The sequence below is a fragment of the Panulirus ornatus genome, chromosome 18 (genome assembly GCF_036320965.1).
Source record: "Panulirus ornatus isolate Po-2019 chromosome 18, ASM3632096v1, whole genome shotgun sequence".
NCBI lineage: Eukaryota > Metazoa > Arthropoda > Malacostraca > Decapoda > Palinuridae > Panulirus > Panulirus ornatus.
This window is the reverse complement of record NC_092241.1, coordinates 42,497,264-42,520,205: the sequence shown is the minus strand read 5'-3', so window position 1 is coordinate 42,520,205 and position 22,942 is coordinate 42,497,264. Positions and strand designations below refer to the sequence as shown.

At 42.1% G+C, this 22,942-nt stretch overlaps 1 protein-coding gene across 1 annotated transcript in view; it reads right to left on the bottom strand.

Annotated features, from left to right (window-relative positions):
- Positions 1-22,942, bottom strand: part of Syx5 (syntaxin 5) — a 105,805-nt gene that overhangs the window by 52,697 nt on the left and 30,166 nt on the right. The window contains exon 5 of the mRNA XM_071672995.1: positions 13,245-13,495. Coding sequence (XP_071529096.1) covers positions 13,245-13,495 — 251 coding nt within the window. The remainder of the gene's footprint in view (positions 1-13,244; positions 13,496-22,942) is intronic.

Sequence of the window (22,942 nt, the reverse complement as noted above, 5' to 3'; positions counted from 1 at the left end):
CGAGGAGAAGAGGGAGACCAAATTGGAGGTGGAAAGATGGAGTGAAAAAGATTTTGTGTGATCGGGGCCTGAACATGCAGGAGGGTGAAAGGAGGGCAAGGAATAGAGTGAATTGGAGCGATGTGGTATACCGGGGTTGACGTGCTGTCAGTGGATTGAATCAAGGCATGTGAAGCGTCTGGGGTAAACCATGGAAAGCTGTGTAGGTATGTATATTTGCGTGTGTGGACGTATGTATATACATGTGTGTGGGGTGGGGGTTGGGCCATTTCTTTCGTCTGTTTCCTTGCGCTACCTCGCAAACGCGGGAGACAGCGACAAAGTATAATAAATAAATAAATAAATAAATATATATATATATATATACGTTAAAATGTATAGGTATGTACATGTGCGTGTGTGGATGCGTACGTATATACATGTGTAAGTGAGTGGGTTGGGCCATTTTTTCATCTGTTTCCTTGCAGTACCTTGCTAACACGGGAGACAGCAACAAAGTATAATAAATAATACATATATATTATCCCTAGGGATAGAGGAGAAAGAATACTTCCCATTTATTCCCTGCATGTTGTAGAAGACAACTAAAGGGGAAGGGACCGGGGGACTGGAAATGCTCCCCGCTCATTTCTAATTTTCCTAAAGAAGGAACAGAGAAGGGGTCAAGTAAGGATATTCCCTCTAAGGCTCAATCCTCTGTTCTTAATGCTACCTCGCAAATGTGGGAAATGGCGAATATGTATGAAATACATACAAATATACATATGTATACCACATCGTTCCAGTTCACTCTATTCCTTGCATGCCGTTCACCCTTCTGTATGTTCAGGCCCAGACTGCTCAAAATCTTTTTCACTCCATCCTTCAACCTCCAATTTGGCCTCCCACTTCTCGTTCCCTCCACCTCTGACACATATACCATCTTTGTCAATCTTTCCTCACTCATTCTCTATATGTGACCAAACCATTTCTTCTGCTCTCTCAACCACACTTTTTTTATTACCACACATCTCTCTTACCCTTTCATTACTTACTCAATCAAACCACCTCACACCACATATTGTCCTCAACATTTCATTTCCAACACAGCCACCCTCCTCCGCAAAACCCTATCTATAGCCCATGCCTCGCAACCATATAACATTGTTGGAACCACTATTCCTTCAAACATACCCATTTTTGCTCTCCAAGATAATGTTCTCAACTTCCACACATTCTTCAACGTTCCCAGAACCTTCACCCCCTCCCCCACCCTGTGACTCCCACTTCTCGTTCCCCCCACCTCTGACATATATCATCTTTGTCAATCTTTCCTCACTCATTCTCTACATGTGACCAAACCATTTCTTCTGCTCTCTCAACCACACTTTTTTTATTACCACACATCTCTCTTACCCTTTCATTACTTACTCAATCAAACCGCCTCACACCACATATTGTCCTCAACATTTCATTTCCAACACAGCCACCCTCCTCCGCAAAACCCTATCTATAGCCCATGCCTCGCAACCATATAACATTGTTGGAACCACTATTCCTTCAAACATACCCATTTTTGCTCTCCAAGATAATGTTCTCAACTTCCACACATTCTTCAACGTTCCCAGAACCTTCACCCCCTCCCCCACCCTGTGACTCCCACTTCTCGTTCCCCCCACCTCTGACACATATATCATCTTTGTCAATCTTTCCTCACTCATTCTCTACATGTGACCAAACCATTTCTTCTGCTCTCTCAACCACACTTTTTTTATTACCACACATCTCTCTTACCCTTTCATTACTTACTCAATCAAACCACCTCACACCGCATATTGTCCTCAAACATTTCATTTCCAACACAGCCACCCTCCTCCGTAAAACCCTATCTATAGCCCATGCCTCGCAACCATATAACATTGTTGGAACCACTATTCCTTCAAACATACCCATTTTTGCTCTCCAAGATAATTCTCTCAACTTCCACACATTCTTCAACGTTCCCAGAACCTTCACCCCCTCCCCCACCCTGTGACTCCCACTTCTCGTTCCCCCCACCTCTGACACATATATCATCTTTGTCAATCTTTCCTCACTCATTCTCTACATGTGACCAAACCATTTCTTCTGCTCTCTCAACCACACTTTTTTTATTACCACACATCTCTCTTACCCTTTCATTACTTACTCAATCAAACCACCTCACACCGCATATTGTCCTCAAACATTTCATTTCCAACACAGCCACCCTCCTCCGTAAAACCCTATCTATAGCCCATGCCTCGCAACCATATAACATTGTTGGAACCACTACTCCTTCAAACATACCCATTTTTGCTCTCCAAGATAATGCTCTCAACTTCCACACATTCTTCAACGTTCCCAGAACCTTCACCCCCTCCCCCACCCTGTGACTCACTTCCGCTTCCATGGTTCCACCTGCTGCCAAATCCACTCCTAAATATTCAAAACACTTCACTTCCTCCAGTTTTTCTCCATTCAAACTTACCTCCCAATTAGCTTGTCCCTCAACCCTACTGAACCTAATAACCTTGCTCTATTTCACATTTACTCTCCATTCTCTTCTTTCACACACTTTACCAAACTCAGTCACCAGCTTCTGCAGTTTCTCACCCAAATCAGACACCAGCGCTGTAGCATCAGCAAACAACAGCTGACTCACTTCCCAAGCCCTCTCATCCAGAGCAGACTGCATACTTGCCCCTCTCTCCAAAACTTTTGCATTCACCTCCCTAAAAACCCCATCCATAAACAAATTAAACAACCATGGAGACATCATGCACCCCTGCCGCAAACCGACATTCCTCGAGAACCAATAACTTTCCTCTCTTCCTACTCGTATACATGCCTTACATCCTTAATAAAAACTTTTCACTGCTTCTAGCAACTTACCTCCCACACCATATACTCTTAATACCTTCCACAAAGCATCTCTATCAACTCTATCATATGCCTTCTCCAGATCCATAAATGCTACATACAAATCCATCTGTTTTTCTAAGTATTTCTCACATACATATTTCAAAACAAACACCTGATCCACACATCCTCTACCACTTATGAAAACACACTGCTTTTCCCCAGTCTGATGCTCTGTACATGCCTTTACCCTCTCAATCAATACCCTCCCATAAAATTTCCCAGGAATACTCAAACGTATACCTCTGTAATTTGAACACTCACCTTTATCCCCTTTGCCTTTATACAATGGCATTATGCATGCATTCCTCCAATCCTCAGGCACTTCATCATGATCCATACATACATTGAATATCCTTACCAACCAGTCAACAACACAGTCATCCCCTTTTTTAATAAATTCCACTGCAATACCATCCAAAGCTGCTGCTCTGCCAGCTTTCACTACCTCTTCTCTGTTTACCAAACCAATCTCCCTGGCCCTCACAGTCTGCACACCACTCCAACCAAAACATCCCATATCTGCGTCTCTATCATCAAACACATTCAAGAACCCTTCAAAATACTCACCCCATCTCCTTCTCACTTCACCACTACTTGTTATTACCTCCCCATTTGCCCCCTTCACCGATGTTCCCATTTGTTCTCTTGTTTTACGCACTTTATTTATCTCCTTCCAAAACATCCTTTTATTCTCCCTAGAATTCAATGGTACTCTTTCACTCCAACTCTCATTTGCCCTCTTTTTCACCTCTTACAAGTTTCTCTTGACCTCCCTCTGCTTTCTTTTATACATCTCCCAGTAATTTGCACTACTTCCCTGCAAAAGTCGTCCAAACACCTCTCTCTTCTCTTTCACTAACAATCTTACTTCTTCATCCCACAATTAACCACCCTTTCTAATCTGCCCACTTCCCACATTTCCCATGCAATATGCATCTTTTGTGCAAGCCATCAATGCTTCCCTAAATACATCCCATTCCTTCCCCACTCCACTTATGTCATTTGCTCTCACCTTTTGCCATTCTGTACTCAATCTCACTTATGTCAACTGCTCTTACCTTTAGCCATTCTGCACTCAATCTCTCTTGGTACATCCTCACACAATAATCTCTTTTCCAAGCTCACTTACCCTCACCAATCTCTTCTCCCCAACATTCTCTCCTTTTTTCTGAAAACCTCGACAAATCTTTCCCTTCGCCTCCACAAGATAGTGGTCAGTCATCCCTCCAGCTGAAGTCTCTCTTTTACACACCTATCAATTAACACATAATCCAATAATGCCCTCTGGCCATCTCTCCTACTCACATATGTATACTTATGTATATCTCCCTTTTTAAACCAGGTATTCCTAATCACTACTCCTTTTACAGCACACAAATCCAAAAGCTCTTCACCATTTCCATTTACAACACTGAACAACCCATGTACACCAATTATACCCTCAACTGCCACAATACTCACCTTTGCATTCAAATCACCCATCACTATAACCTGGTCTCATGCATCAATGCTGCTAACACACCCATTCAGCTGCTCCCAAAACACTTGCCTCTCATGATCTTTCTTATGACTAGATGCATAGGCACCAATATTCACTCATCTCTTTCCTTCCACTTTCAGTTTTACCCATATCAATCTTTCTTACTTTCTTACACTCTATTACAACAACTCCTGCTTCAGGAGGACTGTTACTCCTTCCTGAGCTCTTGTCCACTCACAAACCCCTGACTTTATTCCCAAGACATTCCCAAACCACTCTTTACCTTTACCCTTGAGTTTCGTTTTACTCAGAGCCAAAACATCCACGTTCCTTTCCTCAAACATACTACCTATGTCTCCTTTTTTCTCATCTTGGTTACATCCACACACATTTAGACACCTCAATCTGAGCCTTCAAGGAGGTTGAGCACTCCCTGCATGACTCCTTCCTTCTGTTTCCCCTTTCAGAAATCTAAATACATACACACATACATATACAGATACTCAACATAAGTCTGAGTTCCATTCTGACCGACTGGTCAGATCTTGAAATGGATGTAAGTCGTACATATGTTAGCATGGCATGTACAATTCGTATACCTGTACAGCATCCTTTTATCCTACCCATGTATAATTCATATATCTGTACATCATTCTTTTCTCCTACTCAATTTCTATCATGATTATTTTGTTTTTATGAACAGCTTTATTTGATGATTCTATGGTTTTTTCTGCCTTTAATTCAAGAATCTTTATTTCACGGACTGATTCATCCAAACTTTCAATGAACTTTTCAGCAGCTCCTTCATCAGCATTTGCTGCTTCATCTGTGACTCACACACTGTGCAGGATATATCTTCTTTTAAATCTATTGCACCAACCAAGACTTGCTATGAAGTTCTCGATGTATACCTTGAAATGGATGTAAGTCATACATATGTTAGCATGGCATGTACAATTCGTATACCTGTACAGCATCCTTTTATCCTACCCATGTATAATTCATATATCTGTACATCATTCTTTTATCCTACTCAATTTCTATCATGATTATTTTGTTTTTATGAACAGCTTTATTTGATGATTCTATAGTTTTTTCTGCCTTTAATTCAAGAATCTTTATTTCACGGACTGATTCATCCAAACTTTCAATGAACTTTTCGGCAGCTCCTTCATCAGCATTTGCTGCTTCATCTGTGACTCACACAGTATGCAGGATATATCTTCTTTTAAATCTATTGCACCAACCAAGACTTGCTATGAAGTTCTCTTTGGGGTTTAATATAAAAATGGTTTAGTTCAGCATGAAAATTCATAAGATTAACTTGAATAATGTGCGCTTACTGAATGGTAACTGATAACGAGAACTGAAAGAGATGATGTGATGTTCATAATACTGAGATCATCTAACATTCACTATTGTACACATGCAGCCGTTAACACTGGCAGATATTCGATCAAGCGTAATTTTTATACTTACGTATATTTTCTAATTTATATATCTTTTTCTTTGTCAGCACTTGCTGCTTCACCTGTGACTCGAACATTGTGCAAGCTATATTTATTTATTCATTTTGCTTTATCGCTGTCTCCCGCGTTAGTGAGGTAGCGCAAGGAAACAGACGAAAGAAATGGCCCAACCCACCCACATACACATGTATATACACACATGTCCACACGCAAATATACATACCTATACATCTCAATGTACACATATATACACACACACAGACATATACATATATATACATGTACATAATTCATACTGTCTGCCCCTATTCATTCCCATCGCCACCCCGCCACACATGGAATAACAACCCTCTCCCCCCTCATGTGTGCGAGGTAGCGCAAGGAAAAGACAACAAAGGCCCCATTCGTTCACACTCAGTCTCTAGCTGTCATGTAATAATGCACCGAAACCACAGCTCCCTTTCCACATCCAGGCCCCACACAACTTTCCATGGTTTACCCCAGACGCTTCACATGCCCTGGTTCAATCCATTGACAGCATGTCGACCCCGGTATACCACATCGTTCCAATTCACTCTATTCCTTGCACGCCTTTCACCCTCCTGCATGTTCAGACCCCGATCACTCAAAATCTTTTCCACTCCATCTTTCCACCTCCAATTTGGTCTCCCACTTCTCCTCGTTCCCTCCACCTCTGACACATATATCCTCTTGGTCAATCTTTACTCACTCATTCTCTCCATGTGACCAAACCATTTCAGAACACCCTCTTCTGCTCTCTCAACCATACTGTTTTTATTTCCACACATCTCTCTTACCCTATTATTACTTACTCGATCAAACCACCTCACACCTCATATTGTCCTCAAACATCTCACTTACAGCACATCCACCCTCCTGCACACAACTCTATCCATAGCCCATGCCTCGCAACCATACAACATTGTTGGAACCACTATTCCTTCAAACATACCCATTTTTGCTTTCTGAGATAATGTTCTCGACTTCCAAACATTCTTCAAGGCTCCTAAAATTTTCGCCCCCTCCCCCACCCTATGATTCACTTCCGCTTCCATGGTTCCATCCGCTGCCAGACCCACTCCCAGATATCTAAAACACTTTACTTCCTCCAGTTTATCTCCATTCAAACTTACCTCCCAATTAACTTGACCCCCAACCCTACTGTACCTAATTACCTTGCTCTTATTCACATTTACTCTTAACTTTCTTCTTTCACACACTTTACCAAACTCAGTCACCAGCTTCTGCAGTTTCTCACATGAATCAGCCACCAGCGCTGTATCATCAGCGAACAACAACTGACTCACTTCCCAAGCTCTCTCATCCACAACAGACTGCATACTTGCCCCTTTCCAAAACTCTTGCATTCACCTCCCTAACAACCCCATCCATAAACAAATTAAACAGCCATGGAGACATCACACACCCCTGCCGCAAACCTACATTCACTGAGAACCAATCACTTTCCTCTCTTCCTACACGTACACATGCCTTACATCCTCGATAAAAACTTTTCACTGCTTCTAACAACTTGCCTCCCACACCATATATTCTTAATACCTTCCACAGAGCATCTCTATCAACTCTATCATATGCCTTCTCCAGATCCATAAATGCTACATACAAATCATTTCCTTTTCTAAGTATTTCTCACATACATTCTTCAAAGCAAACACCTGATCCACACATCCTCTACCACTTTGGAAACCACACTGCTCTTCCCCAATCTGATGCTCTGTACATGCCTTCACCCTCTCAATCAATACCCTCCCATATAATTTACCAGGAATACTCAACAAACTTATACCTCTGTAATTTGAGCACTCACTCTTATCCCCTTTGCCTTTGTACAATGGCACTATGCAAGCATTCCTCCAATCCTCAGGCACCTCACCATGAATCATTTTTTTTTTTTTTTTTTTTTTTTTATACTTTGTCGCTGTCTCCCGCGTTTGCGAGGTAGCGCAAGGAAACAGACGAAAGAAATGGCCCAACCCCCCCCATACACATGTACATACACACGTCCACACACGCAAATATACATACCTACACAGCTTTCCATGGTTTACCCCGGACGCTTCACATGCCTTGATTCAATCCACTGACAGCACGTCAACCCCTGTATACCACATCGCTCCAATTCACTCTATTCCTTGCCCTCCTTTCACCCTCCTGCATGTTCAGGCCCCGATCACACAAAATCCTTTTCACTCCATCTTTCCACCTCCAATTTGGTCTCCCTCTTCTCCTCGTTCCCTCCACCTCCGACACATATATCCTCTTGGTCAATCTTTCCTCACTCATTCTCTCCATGTGCCCAAACCATTTCAAAACACCCTCTTCTGCTCTCTCAACCACGCTCTTTTTATTTCCACACATCTCTCTTACCCTTACGTTACTTACTCGATCAAACCACCTCACACCACACATTGTCCTCAAACATCTCATTTCCAGCACATCCATCCTCCTGCGCACAACTCTATCCATAGCCCACGCCTCGCAACCATACAACATTGTTGGAACCACTATTCCTTCAAACATACCCATTTTTGCTTTCTGAGATAATGTTCTCGACTTCCAAACATTCTTCAAGGCTCCTAAAATTTTCGCCCCCTCCCCCACCCTATGATTCACTTCCGCTTCCATGGTTCCATCCGCTGCCAGACCCACTCCCAGATATCTAAAACACTTTACTTCCTCCAGTTTATCTCCATTCAAACTTACCTCCCAATTAACTTGACCCCCAACCCTACTGTACCTAATTACCTTGCTCTTATTCACATTTACTCTTAACTTTCTTCTTTCACACACTTTACCAAACTCAGTCACCAGCTTCTGCAGTTTCTCACATGAATCAGCCACCAGCGCTGTATCATCAGCGAACAACAACTGACTCACTTCCCAAGCTCTCTCATCCACAACAGACTGCATACTTGCCCCTTTCCAAAACTCTTGCATTCACCTCCCTAACAACCCCATCCATAAACAAATTAAACAGCCATGGAGACATCACACACCCCTGCCGCAAACCTACATTCACTGAGAACCAATCACTTTCCTCTCTTCCTACACGTACACATGCCTTACATCCTCGATAAAAACTTTTCACTGCTTCTAACAACTTGCCTCCCACACCATATATTCTTAATACCTTCCACAGAGCATCTCTATCAACTCTATCATATGCCTTCTCCAGATCCATAAATGCTACATACAAATCATTTCCTTTTCTAAGTATTTCTCACATACATTCTTCAAAGCAAACACCTGATCCACACATCCTCTACCACTTTGGAAACCACACTGCTCTTCCCCAATCTGATGCTCTGTACATGCCTTCACCCTCTCAATCAATACCCTCCCATATAATTTACCAGGAATACTCAACAAACTTATACCTCTGTAATTTGAGCACTCACTCTTATCCCCTTTGCCTTTGTACAATGGCACTATGCAAGCATTCCTCCAATCCTCAGGCACCTCACCATGAATCATTTTTTTTTTTTTTTTTTTTTTTTTTATACTTTGTCGCTGTCTCCCGCGTTTGCGAGGTAGCGCAAGGAAACAGACGAAAGAAATGGCCCAACCCCCCCCATACACATGTACATACACACGTCCACACACGCAAATATACATACCTACACAGCTTTCCATGGTTTACCCCGGACGCTTCACATGCCTTGATTCAATCCATTGACAGCACGTCAACCCCTGTATACCACATCGCTCCAATTCACTCTATTCCTTGCCCTCCTTTCACCCTCCTGCATGTTCAGGCCCCGATCACACAAAATCCTTTTCACTCCATCTTTCCACCTCCAATTTGGTCTCCCTCTTCTCCTCGTTCCCTCCACCTCCGACACATATATCCTCTTGGTCAATCTTTCCTCACTCATTCTCTCCATGTGCCCAAACCATTTCAAAACACCCTCTTCTGCTCTCTCAACCACGCTCTTTTTATTTCCACACATCTCTCTTACCCTTACGTTACTTACTCGATCAAACCACCTCACACCACACATTGTCCTCAAACATCTCATTTCCAGCACATCCATCCTCCTGCGCACAACTCTATCCATAGCCCACGCCTCGCAACCATACAACATTGTTGGAACTACTATTCCTTCAAACATACCCATTTTTGCTTTCCGGGATAATGTTCTTGACTTCCACACATTTTTCAAGGCTCCCAAAATTTTCGCCCCCTCCCCCACCCTATGATCCACTTCCGCTTCCATGGTTCCATCCGCTGACAGATCCACTCCCAGATATCTAAAACACTTCACTTCCTCCAGTTTTTCTCCATTCAAACTCACCTCCCAATTGACTTGACCCTCAACCCTACTGTACCTAATAACCTTGCTCTTATTCACATTTACTCTTAACTTTCTTCTTCCACACACTTTACCAAACTCCGTCACCAGCTTACCAACCAGTCAACAATACAGTCACCCCCTTTTTTAATAAATTCCACTGCAATACCATCCAAACCTGCTGCCTTGCCGGCTTTCATCTTCCGCAAACCTTTTACTACCTCTTCTCTGTTTACCAAATCATTCTCCCTAACCCTCTCACTTTGCACACCACTTCGACCAAAACACCCTATATCTGCCACTCTATCATCAAACACATTCAACATAACTTCAAAATACTCACTCCATCTCCTTCTCACATCATCACTACTTGTTATCACCTCCCCATTAGCCCCCTTCACTGAAGTTCCCATTTGCTCCCTTGTCTTATGCACTTTATTTACCCCCTTCCAAAACATCTTTTTATTCACCCTAAAATTTAATGATACTCTCTCACCCCAACTCTCATTTGCCCTCTTTTTCACCTCTTGCACCTTTCTCTTGACCTCCTGCCTCTTTCTTTTATTCATCTCCCACTCATTTGCATTTTTTCCCTGCAAAAATCGTCCAGATGCCTCTCTCTTCTCTTTCACTAATAATCTTACTTCTTCATCCCACCACTCACTACCCTTTCTAATCAACCCACCTCCCACGCTTCTCATGCCACAAGCATCTTTTGAGCAAGCCTTCACTGCTTCCCTAAACACATCCCATTCCTCCCCCACTCCCCTTACCTCCTTTGTTCTCACCTTTTAACATTCTGTACTCAGTCTCTCCTGGTACTTCCTCACACAAGTTTCCTTCCCAAGCTCACTTACTCTCACCAATCTCTTCACCCCAACATTCTCTCTTCTTTTCTGAAAACCCATACAAATCTTCACCTTCGCCTCCACAAGGTAATGATCAGACATCCCTCCAGTTGCACCTCTCAGCACTTTAACATCCAAAAGTCTCTCTTTCGCGCGCCTATCAATTAACACGTTATCCAATAAAGCTCTCTGGCCATCTCTCCTACGTACATACGTATACTTATGTATATCTCTCTTTTTAAACCAGGTATTCCCAATCATCAGTCCTTTTTCAGCACATAAATCTAAAAGCTCTTCACCATTTCCATTTACAACATTGAAAACCCCATGTACACCAATTATTCCCTCAACTGCCACATTACTCACCTTTGCATTCAAATCACCCATCACTATAACCCGGTCTCGTGCATCAAAACTACTAACACACTCACTCAGCTGCTCCCAAAACACTTGCCTCTCATGATCTTTCTTCTCATGCCCAGGTGCATATGCACCAATAATCACCCATCTCTCTCCATCAACTTTCAGTTTTACCCATATCAATCTAGAATTTACTTTCTTACACTCTATCACATACTCCAACAACTCCTGTTTCAGGAGTAGTGCTACTCCTTCCCTTGCTCTTGTCCTCTCACTAACCCCTGACTTTACTCCCAAGACATTCCCAAACCACTCTTCCCCTTTACCCTTGAGCTTCGTTTCACTCAGAGCCAAAACATCCAGGTTCCTTTCCTCAAACATACTACCTATGTCTCCTTTTTTCTCATCTTGGTTACATCCACAAGCTATATCTTCTTTTAAGTACATTACACCATGACTTGCTCTGAAGTTCTTGATGTAATGCTCTCCTGCTCGCTCCTTGAAAGTCTTAAAAAGACTTCTAGTCTTCGCCTGAATTGTTAGTAACTTAGTGTTACATGTTTTTGAACTTTATCTTCCATTTACAGCATCAACATCCTTTCCATCTCATGTATGGGCCCTTATCGTTGCTTTGTTTTCATTACAGACTTCATACTTGCTGAACCATTCACTGCTTCACATATTTTTTTTCTTTGTCCTTCAAAATTAAGGAGACCGTTAAATGGGACAAATGTAGATCACGTGCAATCACATTAACTTTCTTCCTCCTCCATACTGGGTGATTACCTTCATTTTCAATTCCAAATTGAGCATCTTCCTTGGCTTCATTCCAGATCTATCAACATGATGGGTTTTACCTCTTGCTCATCATCTTTGGGGTTTATCAAAGAAAAAAAAATAGTTTAATCTAGCACAAAAATTCATTAGTTCACTTGAATAATGCATGCTTACTGAATGGTAACTAAAAGATGCTGTGATGTACACAATGCTCAGATCATCTGACATTCACTATCGTACCCATGCAGCCATTAGCACTGGAAGATGTACAACCGAATGGTAACTATAAGATGCTGTGATGTACACAATGCTCAGATCATCTGACAATCACTATCGTATGCATGCAGCCATTAGCACTGGCAGATGTACAACCAAGTGTAATTTTCATATTTACATAAATTTCATATTTATCCTTGGGGAGAGGGGAAAAAGAATACTTCCCATGTATTCCCAGCATGTCACTAAAGGCAACTAAAAGGAGAGAGACTAGAGGATGGAAATCCTCCCATCCCGTTATCCCAAAAGAAGGAACAGAGAAGGGGCCTAAGTGAGGATATTCATCTATGGCTCAGTCCTGTTCTTAATGCTACCTAGCTAACGTGGGAAATGGCGATTGTATTTGAAAAATCATTTCTTATTTATATTTTTCCTGTCATTTGTACGGATGGTCATAAGTCAGGGAGCATCTGTATACATCCACACATCTTCGTACTTGCTCGTTTTTATCCATTCCCAGCACCACCTTGCCCCATAGAAAATAGCATCGCTGCTCCCTGTGTCAGCAAGGTAGCACAAGAAAACACACAAAGAAAGGCCAAATCCACTCACATCCATTCTCAAGCTGTCACATGCAATACACCGAAACCACAGCTCCCTATCCCCATCCAGGCCCCACAGACCTTTCCATGGTTTAACCCAATATTTAATATGCACCAGTTCATATATGTATTTCTTTCTTTCATACATAACCCACATAAATGAGAAAGCATCCAGAAATAGACAAAGAAAATGCATGCATACTAACCTATCCACTTTAGGAAATTCCATTACTTACTTCAGTTCGAACTTCAAGAACATCCTTAAACATCTGGGTTATGAAAGCAACCTTGGTTTGTAAAGATCCAACTAAGTTTGTGGAGTGTTTCTGAAGGTGAGCATTATTGCCAGTTGAGGAGGCAACACGAGATCGATTGCGAAGGTCACCAAGTTGTTTGGTGAGTGAAGTCAAATCATGCCGGATGATTCCTGTTAATTCTTGGATTTCTCGGTCGTGACTGTCATCGAAAAGTGATCGCTTCTTTGCCACTGTAAGCAGATTATTGTATTACTAATCTTATATGTCAACTCCTGACTACATCTAATAATCGCCTGACAGCATACATAAGCAAAATTCCTGTAAAACCTCTGTGGTCAATGATTGTCAGGAAACTTACAATATTTTATAAGATATACTAAAGTGAAAAAAAAGTGATCATGTAATTCTCAAGAGTGAATGTACAAAAAATGAGGTAATTCAGAGAGCAGAGGTGAGACAAGATATAAAGAGGAGATGTAAGTGTGGAAACTATACAAATCTCAACAATTTCTATGGTCACACGGATTGGGAAATGGAGTTTGGTGGCTAGGACCCAGGGTTTTGTGGTGAGAGATGAAGTAACAGGAACATGGGTACCTAAAGTCTTGAATACGAAGGAAACAGTAAAAAAGAAATAAGAATGGTTTAATGGAATGTCAAAAAGCTTCGAATGTGCAATGACAAAAACAAAGACAACACTCCTGCCAACTATCAATTGCAAGGTATATGAGGAATGACTATAGTAGGATAAGGAAGGGGGAACAAAGAAATGTTGAACAGAACTTCATGGACATGGCAAGAGAAAATACACAAATTTTCCATAAATTCATCATGAATCATTCGTCAATCAAAGAGCAGTTAATCGGGCTAAGAAATTCAGGAGGAAATATAGAGGATGATGTAAGGCTGTAAGAAGAACTGAATAATAAGTTCAAAAGTGTTTTCATAGTGGAAGACACCACAACTCCACCATCTGTGAGACGGAATAAAGATGTGGTTTTTGAAACCACAGAAACATAAGGAGGAGAAAGTGTGATAATGTAGATGCACTTCATATATAACTTAGCATGAAACAGAAGGCTATGCCTCCATCAAGGCAACAGTAATTCTCTTTTTTTCAAATAGATAAATACTTGAGGTTTGCAAGGGTTATGGTTTTTGGACAATCTGAGAGCCCAACTATCTCCAAGAAACACTACACAGGAGTTGCCCTCTGCCAGTGGCTTGCCTATGATGAGGCACAAAAGGCTTAAAAGGCAACATGAGTTTAAGAGTTATGCTGGTGAGTATAAAGGACAAGCTTCTGCATGTGAAGGCTTTGAATGTAAATGGGATGATTGTTGAGATTGTTGTCCAGATCCATAAATGCTACATAAAAATCCATTTGCTTTTCTGAGTATTTCTCACATACATTCTTCAAAGCAAACACCTGATTTACACATCCTCTACCACTTCTGAAACCACACTGCTCTTCCCCAATCTGATGCTCTGTACATGCCTTCACCCTCTCAATTAATACCCTCCCATATAATTTCCCAGGAATACTGAACAAACTTTTACCTCTGTAATTTGAACACTCAATTTTATCCCCTTTGCCTTTGAACAACGGCACTATGCAGGCATTCCGCCAATCCTCAGGCACCTCACGATGAGTCATACATACATCAAATAACCTTACCAACTAGTCACCAATAAAGTCATCCCCTTTTTTAATAAATTCCACTGAATACCATCCAAACCCGCTGCCACTGAAAGTGGATGGAGAGAGATGGGTGATTATTGGTGCATATGCACCTGGGCATGAGAAGAAAGATCATGAGAGGCAAGTGTTTTGGGAGCAGCTGAGTGAGTGTGTTAGTAGTTTTGATGCACGAGACCGGGTTACAGTGATGGGTGATTTGAATGCAAAGGTGAGTAATGTGGCAGTTGAGGGAATAATTGGTGTATATGGGATTTTCAGTGTTGTAAATGGAAATGGTGAAGAGCTTTTAGATTTATGTGCTGAAAAAGGACTGGTGATTGGGAATACCTGGTTTAAAAAGAGATATACATAAGTATACGTATGTAAGTAGGAGAGATGGCCACAAAGCGTCATTGGAATATGTGTTAATTGATAGCCGTGCGAAAGAGAGACTTTTAGATGTTAATGGGAACTTTAGTGAAGAGGGCTAATGGGGAGGTGATAACAAGTAGTGGTCATGTGAGAAGGAGATGGAGTGAGCATTTTGAAGGTTTGTTGAATGTGTTTGATGACAGAGTGGCAGATATAGGGTGTTTTGATCGAGGTGGTGTGCAAAGTGAGAGGGTTAGGGAGAATGATTTGGTAAACAGAGAAGAGGTTGTAAAAGCTTTGCGGAAGGTGACAGCCGGCAAGGCAGCGGATTTGGATGGTATTGCAGTAGAATTCATTAAAAAGGGGGTGACTGTATTGTTGACTGGTTGGTAAGGTTATGTAATGTATGTATGACTCATGGTGAGGTGCCTGAGGATTGGCGGAGTGCTTGCATAGTGCCACTGTACAAAGGCAAAAGGGACAAAGGTGAGTGCTCAAATTACAGAGGTATAAGTTTGTTGAGTATTCCTGGGAAATTATATGGGAGAGTATTGATAGAGAGGGTGAAGGCATGTACAGAGCATCAGATTGGGGAAGAGCAGTGTGGTTTCAAAAGTGGTAGAAGATGTGTGGATCAAGTGTTTCCTTTGAAAAATGTATGTGAGAAATGTGAGAAATACTTACAAAAGCAAATGGATTTTTATGTAGCATTTATGGATCTGGAGAAAGCATATGATAGAGTTGATAGAGATGCTTTGTGGAAGGCATTAATAATATATGGTGTGGGAGGCAATTTGTTAGAAGCAGTGAAAAGTTTTTATCGAGGATGCAAGTCATGTGTACGTGTAGGAAGAGAGGAAAGTGATTGGTTCTCAGTGAATGTAGGTTTGCGGCAGGGGTGTGTGATGTCTCCATGGTTGTAGGGTTTTGCAACATGTATACTTTCACTCAGTTTTCTTTCAGACACTGTTGCTTTATTTTTACTAGCACTGACCTTTAAGTACCTATGGTTACACACACATCATAGAACACACAATCATCTGTAACTTTTCTTCACTTTCAGCAAACAACACAGTATCATCCACAAACAGGCTTGTCACTAGTCACCATACCTCACAGCCACACTCCATCTCTGCATTCCCTTACCATTGTTTTGCTTTCGGTTACCTCGCTAACGCGGGAAATGGCGAATAGTTTGAAAGAAAGAAAGATATATATATTCATCCCTGGGGATAGGGGAGAAAGAATACTTCCCACGTATTCCCTGCATGTCGTAGAAGGCGACTAAAAGGGGAGGGAGCGGGGGGCTGGAAATCCTCCCCTTGTTTTTTTTTTTAATTTTCCAAAAGACGGAACAGGGAAGGGGGCAAGGTGAGGATGTTCCCTCAGAGGCCCAGTCCTCTGTTCTTAACGCTACCTTGCTGATGCGGGAAATGACAAATAGTTTGAATAAGAAATATATATATATATATATATATATATATATATATATATATTTTTTTTTTTTTTTTTTTTTTATACTTTGTCGCTGTCTCCCGCGTTTGCGAGGTAGCGCAAGGAAACAGACGAAATAAATGGCCCAACCCCCCCCCCCCACACACATGTACATACACACGTCCACACACGCAAATATACATACCTACACAGCTTTCCATGGTCTACCCCAGACGCTTCACATGCCATGATTCAATCCACTGACAGCACGTCAACCCCTGTATACCACACGACTCCAATTCACTCTATTTCTTGCCCTCCTTTCACCCTCGTGCATGTTCAGGCCCCGATCACACAAAATCTTTTTCACTCCATCTTTCCACCTCCAATTTGGTCTCCCTCTTCTCCTCGTTCCCTCCACCTCCGACACATATATCCTCTTGGTCAATCTCTCCTCACTCATTCTCTCCATGTGCCCAAACCATTTCAAAACACCCTCTTCTGCTCTCTCAACCACGCTCTTTTTATTTCCACACATCTCTCTTACCCTTACGTTACTTACTCGATCAAACCACCTCACACCACACATTGTCCTCAAACATCTCATTTCCAGCACATCCATCCTCCTGCGCACATCTCTATCCATAGCCCACGCCTCGCAACCATACAGCATTGTTGGAACCACTATTCCCTCAAACATACCCATTTTTGCTTTCCGAGATAATGTTCTCGACTTCCACACATTTTTCAAGGCTCCCAAAATTTTCGCCCCCTCCCCCACCCTATGATCCACTTCCGCTTCCATGGTTCCATCCGCTGACAGATCCACTCCCAGATATCTAAAACACTTCACTTCCTCCAGTTTTTCTCCATTCAAACTCACCTCCCAATTGACTTGACCCTCACCCCTACTGTACCTAATAACCTTGCTCTTATTCACATTTACTCTCAACTTTCTTCTTCCACACACTTTACCAAACTCAGTCACCAGCTTCTGCAGTTTCTCACATGAATCAGCCACCAGCGCTGTATCATCAGCGAACAACAATTGACTCACTTCCCAAGCTCTCTCATCCCCAACAGACTTCATACTTGCCCCTCTTTCCAGGACTCTTGCATTTACCTCCTTTACAACCCCATCCATAAACAAATTAAACAACCATGGAGACATCACACACCCCTGCCGCAAACCTACATTCACTGAGAACCAATCACTTTCCTCTCTTCCTACACGTACACATGCCTTACATCCTCGATAAAAACTTTTCACTGCTTCTAACAACTTGCCTCCCACACCATATATTCTTAATACCTTCCACAGAGCATCTCTATCAACTCTATCATATGCCTTCTCCAGATCCATAAATGCTACATACAAATCCATTTGCTTTTCTAAGTATTTCTCACATACATTCTTCAAAGCAAACACCTGATCCACACATCCTCTACCACTTCTGAAACCGCACTGCTCTTCCCCAATCTGATGCTCTGTACATGCCTTCACCCTCTCAATCAATACCCTCCCATATAATTTACCAGGAATACTCAACAAACTTATACCTCTGTAATTTGAGCACTCACTCTTATCCCCTTTGCCTTTGTACAATGGCACTATGCACGCATTCCGCCAATCCTCAGGCACCTCACCATGAGTCATACATACATTAAATAACCTTACCAACCAGTCAACAATACAGTCACCCCCTTTCTTAATAAATTCCACTGCAATACCATCCAAACCTGCTGCCTTGCCGGCTTTCATCTTCCGCAAAGCTTTTACTACCTCTTCTCTGTTTACCAAATCATTTTCCCTAACCCTCTCACTTTGCACACCACCTCGACCAAAACACCCTATATCTGCCACTCTGTCATCAGACACATTCAACAAACCTTCAAAATACTCATTCCATCTCCTTCTCACATCACCGCTACTTGTTATCACCTCCCCATTTACGCCCTTCACTGAAGTTCCCATTTGCTCCCTTGTCTTACGCACCCTATTTACCTCCTTCCAGAACATCTTTTTATTCTCCCTAAAATTTACTGATAGTCTCTCACCCCAACTCTCATTTGCCCTTTTTTTCATATATATATATATATATATATATATATATATATATATATTTTTTTTTTTTTTTATACCTCGTCGCTGTCTCCCGCGGTTGCGAGGTAGCGCAAGGAAACAGACGAAAGAAATGGCCCAACCCCCCCCGATACACATGTACATACACACGTCCACACACGCAAATATACATACCTACACAGCTTTCCATGGTTTACCCCGGACGCTTCACATGCCTTGATTCAATCCACTGACAGCACGTCAACCCCTGTATACCACATCGCTCCAATTCACTCTATTCCTTGCCCTCCTTTCACCCTCCTGCATGTTCAGGCCCCGATCACACAAAATCCTTTTCACTCCATCTTTCCACCTCCAATTTGGTCTCCCTCTTCTCCTCGTTCCCTCCACCTCCGACACATATATCCTCTTGGTCAATCTTTCCTCACTCATTCTCTCCATGTGCCCAAACCATTTCAAAACACCCTCTTCTGCTCTCTCAATCACGCTCTTTTTATTTCCACACATCTCTCTTACCCTTACGTTACTTACTCGATCAAACCACCTCACACCACACATTGTCCTCAAACATCTCATTTCCAGCACATCCATCCTCCTGCGCACAACTCTATCCATAGCCCACGCCTCGCAACCATACAACATTGTTGGAACCACTATTCCTTCAAACATACCCATTTTTGCTTTCCGAGATAATGTTCTCGACTTCCACACATTTTTCAAGGCTCCCAAAATTTTCGCCCCCTCCCCCACCCTATGATCCACTTCTGCTTCCATGGTTCCATCCGCTGCCAGATCCACTCCCAGATATCTAAAACACTTCACTTCCTCCAGTTTTTCTCCATTCAAACTCACCTCCCAATTGACTTGACCCTCAACCCTACTGTACCTAATAACCTTGCTCTTATTCACATTTACTCTTAACTTTCTTCTTCCACACACTTTACCAAACTCCGTCACCAGCTTCTGCAGTTTCTCACATGAATCCGCCACCAGCGCTGTATCATCAGCGAACAACAACTGACTCACTTCCCAAGCTCTCTCATCCCCAACAGACTTCATACTTGCCCCTCTTTCCAAGACTCTTGCATTTACCTCCCTAACAACCCCATCCATAAACAAATTAAACAACCATGGAGACATCACATATATATATATATATCATATATATATATATATATATATATATATATATATATATATATATATATATATATATATATATATATATATATATAATATATGGGAGTATATGTGGGAGTATGTGATAGAGTGTAAGAAAGTAAATTCTCGATTAATATGGGTAAAACTGAAAGTTGATGGAGAGAGATGGGTGATTATTGGTGCATATGCACCTGGGCATGAGAAGAAAGATCAAGAGAGGCAAGTGTTTTGGGAGCAGCTGAATGAGTGTGTTAGTGGTTTTGATGCACGAGACCGGGTTATAGTGATGGGTGATTTGAATGCAAAGGTGAGTAATGTGGCAGTTGAGGGAATAATTGGTATACATGGGGTGTTCAGTGTTGTAAATGGAAATGGTGAAGAGCTTGTAGATTTATGTGCTGAAAAAGGACTGATGATTGGGAATACCTGGTTTAAAAAGCGAGATATACATAAGTATACTTATGTAAGTTGGAGAGATGGCCAGAGAGTGTTATTGGATTACGTGTTAATTGACAGGCGTGCGAAAGAGAGACTTTTGGATGTTAATGTGCTGAGAGGTGCAACTGGAGGGATGTCTGATCATTATCTTGTGGAGGCTAAGGTGAAGATTTGTATGGGTTTTCAGAAAAGAAGAGTGAATGTTGGGGTGAAGAGGGTGGTGAGAGTAAGTGAGCTTGAGAAGGAGACCTGTGTGAGGAAGTACCAGGAGAGACTGAGTACAGAATGGAAAAAGGTGAGAACAATAGAAGCAAGGGGAGTGGGGGAGGAATGGGATGTATTTAGGGAATCAGTGATGGATTGCGCAAAAGATGCTTGTGGCATGAGAAGAGTGGGAGGTGGGTTGATTAGAAAGGGTAGTGAGTGGTGGGATGAAGAAGTAAGAGTATTAGTGAAAGAGAAGAGAGAGGCATTTGGACGATTTTTGCAGGGAAAAAATGCAATTGAGCGGGAGATGTATAAAAGAAAGAGACAGGAGGTCAAGAGAAAGGTGCAAGAGGTGAAAAAAAGGGCAAATGAGAGTTGGGGTGAGAGAGTATCATTAAATTTTAGGGAGAATAAAAAGATGTTCTGGAAGGAGGTAAATAAAGTGCGTAAGACAAGGGAGCAAATGGGAACTTCAGTGAAGGGCGCAAATGGGGAGGTGATAACAAGTAGTGGTGATGTGAGAAGGAGATGGAGTGAGTATTTTGAAGGTTTGTTGAATGTGTTTGATGATAGAGTGGCAGATATAGGGTGTTTTGGTCGAGGTGGTGTGCAAAGTGAGAGGGTTAGGGAAAATGATTTGGTAAACAGAGAAGAGGTAGTGAAAGCTTTGCGGAAGATGAAAGCTGGCAAGGCAGCAGGTTTGGATGGTATTGCAGTGGAATTTATTAAAAAAGGGGGTGACTGTATTGTTGACTGGTTGGTAAGGTTATTTAATGTATGTATGACTCATGGTGAGGTGCCTGAGGATTGGCGGAATGCGTGCATAGTGCCATTGTACAAAGGCAAAGGGGATAAGAGTGAGTGCTCAAATTACAGAGGTATAAGTTTGTTGAGTATTCCTGGTAAATTATATGGGAGGGTATTGATTGAGAGGGTGAAGGCATGTACAGAGCATCAGATTGGGGAAGAGCAGTGTGGTTTCAGAAGTGGTAGAGGATGTGTGGATCAGGTGTTTGCTTTGAAGAATGTATGTGAGAAATACTTAGAAAAGCAAATGGATTTGTATGTAGCATTTATGGATCTGGAGAAGGCATATGATAGTGTTGATAGAGATGCTCTGTGGAAGGTATTAAGAATATATGGTGTGGGAGGAAAGTTGTTAGAAGCAGTGAAAAGTTTTTATCGAGGATGTAAGGCATGTGTACGTGTAGGAAGAGAGGAAAGTGATTGGTTCTCAGTGAATGTAGGTTTGCGGCAGGGGTGTGTGATGTCTCCATGGTTGTTTAATTTGTTTATGGATGGGGTTGTTAGGGAGGTAAATGCAAGAGTTTTGGAAAGAGGGGCAAGTATGAAGTCTGTTGGGGATGAGAGAGCTTGGGAAGTGAGTCAGTTGTTGTTCGCTGATGATACAGCGCTGGTGGCTGATTCATGTGAGAAACTGCAGAAGCTGGTGACTGAGTTTGGTAAAGTGTGTGGAAGAAGAAAGTTAAGAGTAAATGTGAATAAGAGCAAGGTTATTAGGTACAGTAGGGTTGAGGGGTTGAGGGTCAAGTCAATTGGGAGGTGAGTTTGAATGGAGAAAAACTGGAGGAAGTGAAGTGTTTTAGATATCTGGGAGTGGATCTGACAGCGGATGGAACCATGGAAGCGGAAGTGGATCATAGGGTGGGGGAGGGGGCGAAAATTCTGGGGGCCTTGAAGAATGTGTGGAAGTCGAGAACATTATCTCGGAAAGCAAAAATGGGTATGTTTGAAGGAGAAGGAATAGTGGTTCCAACAACGTTGTATGGTTGCGAGGCGTGGGCTATGGATAGAGTTGTGCGCAGGAGGATGGAGGTGCTGGAAATGAGATGTTTGAGGACAATGTGTGGTGTGAGGTGGTTTGATCGAGTGAGTAACGTAAGGGTAAGAGAGATGTGTGGAAATAAAAAGAGCGTGGTTGAGAGAGCAGAAGAGGGTGTTTTGAAGTGGTTTGGGCACATGGAGAGAATAAGTGAGGAAAGATTGACCAAGAGGATATATGTGTCGGAGGTGGAGGGAACGAGGAGAAGAGGGAGACCAAATTGGAGGTGGAAAGATGTTGGAACCACTATTCCTTCAAACATACCCATTTTTGCTTTCCGAGATAATGTTCTCGACTTCCACACATTTTTCAAGGCTCCCAAAATTTTCGCCCCCTCCCCCACCCTATGATCCACTTCCGCTTCCATGGTTCCATCCGCTGACAGATCCACTCCCAGATATCTAAAACACTTCACTTCCTCCAGTTTTTCTCCATTCAAACTCACCTCCCAATTGACT